At 54.3% G+C, this 12,406-nt stretch overlaps 1 protein-coding gene across 1 annotated transcript in view; it reads left to right on the plus strand.

Moving 5' to 3' along the window:
• DSCAML1 (DS cell adhesion molecule like 1) overlaps window positions 1,949-12,406 on the plus strand; it is a 364,704-nt gene continuing 354,246 nt past the window's right edge. The window contains exon 1 of the mRNA XM_018059732.1: window positions 1,949-2,173. Coding sequence (XP_017915221.1) covers window positions 1,951-2,173 — 223 coding nt within the window. The 5' untranslated portion in view covers window positions 1,949-1,950. The remainder of the gene's footprint in view (window positions 2,174-12,406) is intronic.

Consider the following 12,406-nt stretch of genomic DNA (forward strand, 5'->3'; position numbering starts at 1 on the left):
CCCCTGCTTCCTCGCTCCGGGTCTCAGCTTCCTCAACTGTCAAGTGGAGGGCGGGCTGTGTCCTCTCAAACACCTGTTGCAGTCTGCCCCTTGTCTCTGATCTAGACCTGTGTGTGTGTTCAGTCACTCAGTGGTGTCCGACTCTTTGTGACCTCATGGACTGTAGCCTGCCATCCTCCTCTGTCCATGGGATTCTCCACACAAGAATACTGGAGTGGGTTGCCATTTCCTACTCTAGGGGATCTTCCCAACCCAGGAATGGAACCTGTGTCTTTTGGGTCTCCTGCATTGGCAGGCAGATTCTTTACCACTAGCACCACCTGGGAAAGCCCATACTTGTGTTTTCAGAGGGCAAAACACCTAGTGAAAAAGCATCTTCTGTGGAGTGGTGAGTTGGTGTCACGGAGTAGAGCCACCAGGGGAGGCAGCCCCGCACAGAGCAAGCACTTCTGCCCCAGAATCAGGAGACCTGGGTTCCAGTCTTGCTTGTGATACAAACTGGGTGACCTTGAACAAGCCAAGCCTCATTTTCTCACCTGTTTTAAAAGGGCATGATAAAGCTTCAAACAGTATTGTGAGGATGGCACAGCAGTCGCAGGTGAGAGCCCTTTAAACTCTGAAAGCACTATAGGAGAAAAGTAAACGCACCTGGCAGTCCTCAGAAAGTTAAAAAATTGAATTACCATAGGATCCAGCAATTACCAATCCCCAAAGAGTTGAAAGCAGAGTCTCAAAGAGATACCCAAACACCTATGTTCAAGGCAGCAATTGTCCATAATCGCCAAAGGGTGGGGGCAACGCAAGTGTCCACTGACAAATGAATAGACAAAACGAGTCTATATATACTGTGGAATATTATTCAGCTATGAAAAGGAATACAATTCTGACACGTTACAACATGGATGAAACTTAGAGACATTATGCTAAGTGAAAGAAGATACAAAGCTGTACGATTCCGCTTACGTGCAAATTCATAGCGACGGAAAAGTAGATTCATGCTTACCAGGAGCATGGGTACCTTTCTGTTTGGATGGTGAAAAGTTCTGGAAATGAACGGTGGTGATGGCAGAGCAACACTGCGAATGTACTGAACACCACGTAGAAACTAAACGGTAACTTTTATATCATGTAGATGTCAATGTATTTTAAAAAGTAAATGCCTTGGGCCCCAGTGCCTAACCCACTGCCTGGCACACAGCGGGTACTCAACATCCATTTTATAACTGAGAGGATACCCTCACTCAAGCCCTAGTCAATTCCATGCCAACTTTAGGCAGATTGCTCTAAGGAATAAACCAGTTTCTGCTTAGTGACAAAGCTGTGGGGTAGCGGAGATGGAGGAAGATAAAGGAGGAAGATACAGGAGATACAGCTGACATAAAAACTATTCGTTGCAAATAATGTCTGAGTAATCACAATGTGCGTGGTGGGAGGAAAATTCCCAGAGTGCTAGGGTGTCTGGGCTCACCTAGGGCTTCCCACGAGGCAGGCTTGCAGAGGGAACTAGGGGCTGGAAGGGCGTGCAGTTTTCAGCTCTGAGATGGACAGTCACCCGGGGCGGCACCAAAGGATCTTCGTCTGGCTTTTACTCCCAGAATCAGGTTCCCCCACCCAAGTGGTAAACTGAGTTGGGAGGAAGCACGAAGCCTTGGACCCAGGTGACCCGGCCGGGGAGACCCGGGGCGCCCTTGGCCAGAGCAGGGCGGGCTCTTAGCACACGTATGGCACACGCCTGTGCGCGACCGCAGGCTGGGAGCCGGTGGGTGGCAGGGACCCCTCGCCTCTCAGACGGCGAGCCCTGGTCCGGGTCGTGGGGTCCGGGCCCTCGCCCCTGTGCCTGGGCTTGCGGGGGTGGGTAGGGGGGCGTCTGGGCTCGGGGCTCGCGCGGCGCTCCCCAGCCCGGGTGCCGCGGGGGGGCGGGGAGAGCGGCCGCCTAGCCCAGCCCCGCGGATGACAGGAGCGAGGGAGCCGAGGAGGGAGGAGCCGCCGCCGCCGAGCGCTGGGCTGAGGAGCGGAGAGAGCGGGGCGCGGAGTGCGGGCGGCTGGGAGCGCGCTGAGCGGGGGAGAGGCGCTGCCGCACGGCCGGCCACAGGACCACCTCCCCGGAGAATAGGGCCTCTTTATGGCATGTGGCTGGTAACTTTCCTCCTGCTCCTGGACTCTTTACACAAAGGTGAGACCCGCGCGGGCTTCAGGGCGGCGGAGGCGGCGGGGCCGGGGTGCGCGAGGCTGGCGGCGAGGCGGGGTGCCCGGGGGTGGGTGGCTGGGTGGGAGGCCTCCAGGTACTCGGGGCTGGGGGACGCACCTCGGCCCCGGGTGGGTTGCACCGGGGGCGGGGCAGGCATCCGGAGAGCGGCCAGGTGAGAGTCCGCCCTGGACCGCTCGGCCAGCCACCCGCGCCTGCCGTTTTGGGGCGCGCCCGGCGGGGTGATGGTGAGAGAGCCCCTCAGCTCCCCGCTCCTTGCTGGGCTGCTGTTCTGCCCGGACCCCTCCCCCAGCCCCTTCCCCGCCGCCTGCGGCTGGGTGGCGCTGGGACCCCGGGGTGCCCTCCGAGTCGAGAGGTCCTCCGGCCGTGACGGTTCACCTGGAAGTCCTGGTGGAACCGGGCCGCGGCTTACTTCCCCTCTGCCGCCGGGTGCCCCTCCGCCGCCCCGGACCCCCTGCACCGCACCGCATGGCGCTTATCCTTGCCCTGGCTGGATGCAGGGCGAGGAGAGCTAGGGGTCCCGAGACTTGGGGTCCCTCGGATACCAAGTTTCTTCTCCAAACCTAGAGGTAGCCTTCTCCCAGCCCCATCTCACCCCCCACCCCTGCCCCAGGGCACTAGCCTCGGCTTCTTCGCTAAGCCACCTGGCCACCTCGGGCAGCGCGCCCCAAGGTGCGAGATTCTACGCTTCGGCGCCTGGTCAGCCGACCTGGGACAAGACTTGGGTTGGGGCGGGGGCGTGTCGCTTTCCCCGGAGAGAAGGCGTTGCTAGGGGTGGGTCCAGGTGTCCGGCATGTCCAGACCTGCTGCTGGGGCACTGCGCACCTGATCCTCGAGGCAGCCGGGGTTGGGGGTTGGAAGTGGTCACACATCTTCGACCACAGTCACCTGGTCACCAAGTCGGCATCAGGCCGTCCCCGGAGCTCCGACTTCCAGGCGTTCGCAGAGGACGTGCCCCCAGGCGCGCGGATGGCGGGAGAGGAGGCGGCCGAACTCCGCGCCCTTGCGCGGCGGAGCACACACGCTCGCTCTTTCGAGCTCAGCTTTACCTGTTCAGCCCTCCAACTTTTCTCCTCCGCGCCCTGGGGGACAGCCTCTCCCCCACTTTGCCCAGGCGGCTGCGCTGGCCCAGCTGCAACTCTTGACCCCTAGGCGATGGGGGAAGGGCAATCCAGCCCAGGGTTGGCGCTCCCGGAGCGGTCTCTAGTCCTTCATTGCCCGAGCCCCAGTGGTCTGGAGTCTGCAACCTGCTGGAACTGGGTGCAGTATCTTGTGGCTTTGGGGGAGAAAGGTGACCCTTATCTTATTTGTAAATACCGCCGGGTCAAAGCCAGATTGATGGCCAAGATGCTGCTGAGGTTTGCCTGGAGACCGGGGTGCGGGGCGAGGGGCGGCCTCTGAACCGTGGACAAAGTAGTTGAGTTTCTCTGACCCAGTGGGGTCCACGGGGTGACACACCAAGGCTGGTCTAGATTGATTAACCCCTTGCCCCCTGCACAGCACCCTCTCACATCACCTCAATGGAGCCAGAAGCCCGCCTCTGGTTCAACCGCGCCCCCACCCACCCCAGTCTCCCTCTCCCCAGGCTTTTCCTGCCTCCCTCCGCCCCCGCAGGCTGACTCGGCTCGCAGCTTTAATTACATTAATATTAAAAATACATAAGGTGAAGAGCAGCAGCTTTCTCTCTCTCGGTCTCTCTCCACCCGCCACCCCTTTGCATTTTGTCAGACGAGAAAGCACAGGCCGCCACCACACTGTTGCCCAGCTCGGTCCACACACGCCCCCAGGCCCCCCGCCGCTTCTGGAGACCTCTTCCCGCGTGGCCCATCCCCGAAGGCGAGGCCCCTTAGCGAATACCTGATGGACCCTCCCCTCCCCCCTTCAGAAGGCGGGCATTAATAAATGAAGCCCAAGCTATTTGATAGGGAAGGGGCAGATGGGGGTGGGGGTGGAGAAAGGCCCAGGAGGCACAGGACAGCCCGAGGGGCAGAATCTTTTCCCAGCGGAGAAGGAAGTCGCTCTGGCCTTGGGCCTGTGGGAGGCTGGAGGTGCCAGGTGAGGGACACCTAAGCGGCCTTGGATCTGCAGAGCCCCGGGTGCCCCTGCCATTCAGAGTCTCCAGCGTCTGTGCTGGGCGCCAGGGCGACTTGCCAGACAGGCCTTTCTTTTCCTTCGTGCCTTAATTGGATCTTAGGTGCCAGGCTGGTCCCGGGGGCCTGTTCTGCTTGGGGTGGCAAGGTGGTGGGGGTGGCGAAGGCGGCTGGGGGAGATGTTGAGGAGGCGAGAGCAGCGAAGATGGGGTTTGGTGTATTTTTCTCTCCCGTTGCCAGTCACCCCCGCGGCACCAAGGAAAATGTAAATGTGAATGTTCGAGCCTGTTACAGAAAACAATATCCTCTTGCAATAATTTGTACGTCCATCTGTGAGGAGCGGGAGGAGGCAGGGAGAGAGAAAGAGGAGAAAACAAGATGAGCTGAAGCGTCCTCTGGATGGAATTAAGCAGTTATTGAATGTGTTTTAAGCTTCTGTTATTTCCATTCCTCTCGAAATACCCTTTTTTTTTTTTTTTTGATGAAGCCTGAGCTTCAGACTGATTCCCCAGAACTAAAGTGGGAAGGTGTTTTAATAATCGGTTATCAAGTCTCCAATAACTACCTTATTATTGCCAAACGCATCCAGGTTTGGGCAGCCAGATGAACCCCAGTGAGGCTCTCTCTGTTGTTTCATCCAGCGTGCCAGCATCTGTGTTGCCTGCATTTGCATTTTTACTGTGCAAAAGAACAAGCTTCCCCGGCACTAAAATTCCTGTTTTCTAAAAGCCAAAATAATGGGTTGCATTGATTTTTTCATTTCCCACCCCAACCTCTTGGATGGGGACTCGTGGTTCCTCTCTCTTGAGAAGACCAAATTAAAAGGCTTCGTCAAACCATTAAGAAAAATCTCTAACACTCTGTTCAGAGTCTAATTAAAGGCGGGAGGGGGGGCACTCAGCGAGTGTGTTTTTAAAATCTCGACCTGGCAAACACAACTTTGGGAAGCAGGTGAAGGACCCATGAGCATTGGGGAGAGAGTAGGTAGGCAGCGAAGCCCTGGGTGCCTAGATAACACAGAGGGAGAATGGGGTTGTCATGATGCCTGACAAACCTTTCAGATGTTTCGTATTTCTGGGCATCAAAGTCAGCTGCCTTGAATGTATTTCTGCAGCAGACTGGGGAGCTCAATTAGAAACAAAAAGCAAGTAAGCAGTTGACCCAAAGGCAGTGCTTAAGTTGAGCAGATCCCAGGAGACTGGCTGAAGAGGCTTATTTTTCTCAGATTGAGGAATGAAGAGGAGGTGGGCAAGCAAATGGCGGCAGGGGTGGGGGTTGGCCCAGCCATGCTTTGCTAAAGCAGCAAGCCCATCCCCACCAACAGGGTGACTAGGAGTGTCCGGACACAGGGTAACTCTGTTGGCTTTTAACAGAGGGGTGCAGACTTCGTGGCCCCCTGACTTTTCCTGGTCTTTGGAGATTCCATCCTTGTGACTTGCTTGGTCCCCTGCTCAGCCTGATGAAGGATGATTTTATTTATGGATGAGTTGAAGGGAGGGTGGATGTTCAGAGAGCTTTCTTTTCTTTTTATTTTCAGGGGAGTGGGTACCAGGCTGGCAGAGATTCTCCCCTCCCATGTGATCCTGGAGGAGGTGTTTCTTGGGGGCACTGGAAGCAGTCAAGAAAAGCCCCCCACTTCCAAAGTGCTTTCTCAGCCCCTAGCTCAGTAGATTCTAGCCACCACCCAGGTGCCTGAATGGGGTGAGCCACAGGCAGCAGACATGGCAGGGTGCCAGGGACCCAAGGGCAGGCCCTGGATTTGCATGTAATTTGCATACAGATTTGCATGCTCACCTCACCAGGCCAGGAGCCTTGGGTAGCATCTTGATAGCGTCTTGATCTTGGCCTCAGTAGAAGCCAGGCAGTGACTTCTTTCCTTGGGTGGAGTGGGAGAGGGGCAAGAGTGTGGAGAAGGAGGGTGTTTTCAGGGGTGCTTCTTTCTTCCAAGTTTTAGCCCCCCAGGGGTTTAGCACTGAGTCCTCCTCCTGGCAAGGCAGACCCTCTAGCTTGCAATGGGGTTGGAATGTGTGGCAGTGGCAGAGATGCCTGAAGGCGGACCAGACTTGGGGTGTGGGTTGTCCCACCTGTGCTGCAGAAAGGAGAGAGGGGCGCACCAGCCATGGGAATCCAGTGCCAACATTCACCTTCTGGTGTGCGCACCCTCAGGATGGAGGCAGCTTAGGGCTGTGGTCAGTAGGTGGAGAAGCTGCAGCTGATGGGAAGGGAATATCAAGTGAGACAAAATGCCCTTTCACCCTCTTGGTTTGTCAGTGTCCAGTCTGGGAGGGGGTTGTGGCCTCTGAGAGGAAGAGGCCTCAGCTTCTTCTCCCTTCGTTAAGGTGCCTGCTGTCACATGCAGCGGTTGGAGTGGGGGGCAGTAGGAAGGCAGGTGCTGTAGTCAGAGGACTGATGAATAAAGAGCTGGGAGTAATGCTTGAAGAGCCAACAGTTTGTGGCAGCTACTGTGCTCCTTCCCAGAGAGCCAGCTGGGATGTCCAAGGTAGGGAGGTGGCTTCAAGAATTATTTTGTCTGCACCTCCAGGGCCTTGGGCAAACCCACCCTGGCAGGTGCAGCTCCAAGGCCTTCCAGAGTGCTTTTCTGCACATCTAATGATCTGGGAGGGGCTTCCCAGGTGGCTCAGTGGTAAAGAATGTGCCTGCCATCGCAGGAGATGTGGGTTCAATTCCTGGGTTGGGAAGTTGGGAAGATCCCCTGGAGGAGGAAATGGCAACCCACTCCAGTATTCTTGCCTGGGGAATCCCATGGACAGAGGAGCCTGGCAGGCTGCAGTTGTGGGGTTGCAAAGAGTCAGACGCTGGCAGTGATCTGGGAGGGCTCTGGTCCCACAGATATTTCTGAAGAAGGTGGGGGTGGAGCCCTAAGATGTGGGTTGGAGCCTCAGGGGATGGCTAGAGGGAGAGATGGCCAGTGGGCAGAGCTTCAAGCTTGCCTCCCTCAATTCTTCCAACCAGAGCATTTTGTATATTAGAATTGTAAAGAAAAATGAGATTGCAACTTGATGGTGTCGTGGATATTCTGAGTCAAGGCAAACCCTTCATTCACATCCTGGTTCTGCCCTTAATAGGGGACATTTGGCCTCTGAGCCTCACTTTCTCCAGCTCTGAAATGGGATTAAAGGAGATGATGTATACAGCATAGCTAGAATATAGCTGATTCCCAATAAAGCTTAGATCTCTTCTTTTTTTCTGGACTACTCACTCCCACCCCACCACTGCTGCTGTTTAGTCACTAAGTCAAGTCTGACTCTTCTGTAGCCCACCAGGCTCCTCTGTCCCTGAGATTTCCCAGCTAAGAATACTGGAGTGGGTTGCCATTTCCTTCTCCAGGGGATCTGGGAATCTTTCCCACTCAGGGATCAAACCCACATCTCCTGCTTGATTATTAGGTTCTGTCAGTTGCACTAATGAGCCACAGTTCTGGCCAAGCCAACTGACTTAGACTTTGTAGCAGTAAGACGACTGAGTGGTGTCCAGGGCAGGGAACATCACAGCCTCCTCCTATCATCTATCAGTTGGGTAGCCGGGAGGATCCATCCTCAGCCAGGTAGCTGGGGCCATGCAGGCACCTGGGTTTCCCTAGAAGACGGGTGTCCAGCACACTCCCATTCCCCAGCCACAGCTACTGGCAGCTGTGGAAAAGGTGAGGGCACAGGTGGGCTCCAGATTTGGATTTGAGGGTGAGGCAAAGGCCAGTCTCATATTTGCCTGAGAAAGGTTGGGGTTGGCTGATAAATCTCGACTGTGATTGGACAGAGTAAGAACTAGCCTGGATTTAATGCCATGCTGCTGCTGCTAAGTAGCTTCAGTTGTGTCTGACTCTTTGCAACCCAGGAGACGGCAGCCCACCAGGCTCCCCCGTCCCTGGGATTCTCCAGGCAAGAACACTGGAGTGGGTCGCCATTTCCTTCTCCAATGCATGAAAGTGAAAAGTGAAAGTGAAGTTGCTCAGTCGTGTCTGACTCCTAGCGACCCCATGGACTGCAGCCTTCCAGGCTCCTCCTTCGTGGGATTTGCCAGGCAATAAACCTGTGTAAATGTGCTGCTCAGGGTGAGCACCGCCCCCCTCCACCTTGTAGCTGGATGGATTTCGCTGTTTTCAGGTAGTTTCATGTAGAGAGAACGCAACTGACAGCCCTAGACCTTGGGGATCCCCAGACCACTCCTCCCTCCATAACCCAGCCAGTCACCAGGAGGCAGCCAGTGAGCCAGAGGTCAGGTGCTGCTCGTGGCAGGCTGTGGCCTGCGGGCTCACGAGTGGGGGTGGTGCTGTGGCACAGCTGGTGTGCCCTGTTTAACAGATGTTTGTCCCACGCTACTTTAGCGTGAATAGCATTCGCCTTGGGCACCACCCCTGCCGTTCAGCTGCCCTCCCCTCATCCGTTCAGCCACCTCCTGCCCCACTTCCCTATGCCCTTGCTCTCCTTGATTCTTGTGTTGACGGTTTCCAAGGTCACCATCTTCATTAAGAACAGTTATTCAAAGGCTAGTTGCATCTCCATTACACTCTGTGTGTGTCTGTGAAGAAGCATTATTCATAGGCCTAGAAAACTATGCTCAGTCTAATTTAGGCACGTTACCTAATAGTTCATGTGCCTCTACTTCCTAATCTGTAAAATGGGCAAAATAATCCCAGTCCTGACCATCCCCCCAGGGTTGGTTGTTATTGCCTGGGCACAAGAAGGATGAAAGCCATACAATTGTAGAGCCTGTGACAATGCCCTGTAAGCTGACGAGGGCCACATATAAACACACGCATGTGAAAAACCGCAGCAGACCAGTTTTAGCCTTATAAATGCTCTGCCGAAACGTGAGGTATAATTACTGTCATCTCATCATACAGGAACAGCGAAGGTCTCACAGCTGTGTGTGGCTGTCTCCCCCTTCCTGGGCGCCCCACATATGGAGAATTTTCTAGCCTTTTCATCAGTGTGGGGAACAGCCAATGAGACCCAGCAGGGCTGGCAACTATCTTCATGGAGCAGTCTTGGCAGATTCCCTGTGGCCCCAGTGCCCCGGGGGTGTGGAAGGAGCTTACCTCTCCTCCATCCCTAGGTGCTTAGATGTCTGTTTACTCCATAGTCCTCTGGACGTTTCCTTGAGGGTATTTTCCCTGCTGGGAATCCATACTTTCGTGTGTGTGTGTGGGAAGGAGAGTAGGCACAGGGTCCCATCTTGTGTGACCTTGTTTGAGGTCCAGGCCCTGAGCTGACTCATTGGAAAAGACTCCGGTGCTGGGAAAGATTGAGGGCAGGAGGAGAAAGGGGTGACAGAGGATGAGATGGTTGGATGGCATCACTGACTCAATGGACATGAGTGTGAGCAGACTCTGGGAAATGGTGGACTGGGCCTGGTGTGCTGCAGTCCATGGGGTCGCGAAGCATCGGATACGACCGAGTGACTAAACAGCAACAGGCCCTGAGAACCCAGCTGAGTCAGGGCCATGGTCACCTTGGGTCTGGATCTAGAGTGGCCTCCCGGAGCCGTGGATGAGGAGGAGGACAGGGGACCTGCCTTGAAGGTGTGACTGCTGTGGGTCCAAGTCTTCCAGGTTGGATGTCACGTTCAGGGACGCTGAATTCATCCCCTCATCAGCTGCCTGATCCCCTCTGCACTTTCCCCCCAGCAGTGTTCTTCCTCTGCTCCAGCACTTCCAGGCACAGGAAACTCCTTCCTTTCAAGGCACCCCATTCCCCGCCAGACATCTCTGAGTCTACAGAGCTCACCCTTGTGATCAGCCGGTTCTGTCTTGGTCCTGACCTCCTCCTCACTGACTCTTGCTCCTACCTTTTAGGCCACATGGAGGTGGGATCTATGGATCCTCTCCTACTTGGCGACACTGACCACTAGCACACAGATGTCCTGCCCACCTGAGCCCTCTCCTGTAGGCAGCCAGGCAGCTGCCCTGGCCCCTCTAACGCTCGCTCCTGTCTGTGGCTTTCTTTCTCCATGATGCCCTCCATGCCTGGGTTGCTGGAGCAGCCAGAACTGCAAGATCGGTGGAGACAGGGCTTGGGTCCCAGCCAGGACTCTGGCCAGCTGTGTATCTGGGAGTGTATGACTCTCTAGGCCTCACTCTCCCCATCTGTAAATGGAGGAGATTGGACAAAATAATCTCTTAAGTCCCTCCAGCGTGAACAATCTAAATCTAGGAATCTCTGGGGACAACTGTGCTGTCTGAGCTGACTCCTGGGAAAGACCTTTCTGGCCATAAGGGGCCTTCTTTTGACAGGCCCTGTCTAGGAGGGGCTGGAAGATTAGAGTCTGTTTGACTGTCAGCTGTTGCTCATAACTCCTCCTGGAGTTCCATATGGAGCTGATGGTGAGGGGCCTTGTAGGTTGAAGGATCTTTACTGGATCTCAGAGCTTTCTGATTGCTGGTTATAGGATCTATGTTTGTGCTAAGAATCCTAAGGGAGAAAGAAAAAAACCCCATGTTTCTGATGGACAGAGGTGGCCACTTGGGCCTTGGGGCATTGCTTCTCATTGGGGTGGTACTGCTTTCTTAGGACTGTTCGGAAGTTGGAGGAGATACTTTGGGGTTGTTATAGTGAGGAGGGTAGGGAGTATATAGTGGGGGTGGGGTGGGGAGGGATGATTAGGGATGAAATGTCTGATGCCTGGGGCGGTCCCAAATAATTCAGAATTGTCATCCCCCAGATGGCTCTCGTTCATCAGGAAACCCCCATGTAAGGATGATCACATCTTGGAGACATTCTGAGAGTAGAATGCAATGCTCCCGTAGAGAAACGCAGCTGGTGGGTGTAAGGTCATTTGGAAATGCCGCTCTGCCAGCCCTGGCTGTGCTACTGAGGAAATTACTTGATCTCTCGAAGACCCTGTTGTCTCAGCTGTAAAATGGGGTCTTGGGCAGTAGCTCCATTAGAGGGTGCTTGTAGCGATTAAATGCACCATAATGCAAGGAAGGGGCTTCTCACAGCACCTGGCACACAATAAATGCTAAAAAAAAAAAAAAAAAAAGCAATGGTGACCATGATGATGGTGAGTATAGACATGAAGCAGGTATGCCAGGTTTGGGGACAGAGGGTATGGGACTTGGTCCCAGCTGCACCATCCTGTCCCAGAAAATTATCAATGTTCGGATGCTGTCTGGGGAGACTGGCCCTTCTCTGCCTCAGGGGCTAAGCTCAGGTCGTCTCCAAAGTGTGAATACAGCATGGGGGGCTTTCCGACGGTGGGCTGGACCTTGTCTCTCTGGTCCTTGCCTGAGTTTTGGATAGACATGGTGATTAAGCTGAGGCCCCATTGGTTGGTCCTCTCTGAGATCTGTTTTTCCAACTATGGAACAAGAACAGAGTGAAGTCAAATGATACATCTCTTTTATGAATACCTTTGTGTGGAGCTGCAGCAGAGTAATCAACCTTGCAAATTAATCCAAGAAACCTCAAGGGGCCACATCTGCATTAAAACAACAGCTCTGCGTGAGGCCGGAGGAGCTGCGGTAGATGTGGGTATGGCAATGGCCTGTCTGTCGATCACACCGTTATTATTTTATTAACTTGATCGCCAAATTAAGGAAATTAATGCACAGCTAAGATACTGTCAGCCAAGCCCAGGAGAACGGCCTGTTGTTGGGAGAGTGGGTAGAAATCCAGTATGGCAATCTATGGAGCATTATTGTGAGTGTAGACAGAGGACCACCTGCCTCAGAAATGGAGTTCCCTGGCCCTTTAACAGACGTGGTGGATCTGGTATCTAAGGATGCGCATGGTAACAAGCTCTCCAGGTGGTTCTGACACACAATAATGTTGGAGATACTGTCTGAAGTTGTCACCATCATCATCATTGTTGGTGAGCGGTAAGTATTTGCTGAGGGATATTTATTCCACAAATACTTCCTGTCTGCTCACTCTCATGATAATACTTACAACAGCAATGAACACTTAGGTGGTTACCTATACCACTTACATATTAACTCGTCTAATTCTAACAACCCCTGAAGTAGATATGGTCACCCCCATTTTATAGATGAGAAAACCAAGGTGCAGAGAGAGGTGAGGTCATCTTGCCTGAGGTTACATTGCTTGTCAGGGGGGAGAGCAAAGGGCATCAGAGTCTGGGTGTTTAACCT

The sequence above is a fragment of the Capra hircus genome, chromosome 15, assembly GCF_001704415.2.
Source record: "Capra hircus breed San Clemente chromosome 15, ASM170441v1, whole genome shotgun sequence".
In the NCBI taxonomy this organism is placed as follows: domain Eukaryota; kingdom Metazoa; phylum Chordata; class Mammalia; order Artiodactyla; family Bovidae; genus Capra; species Capra hircus.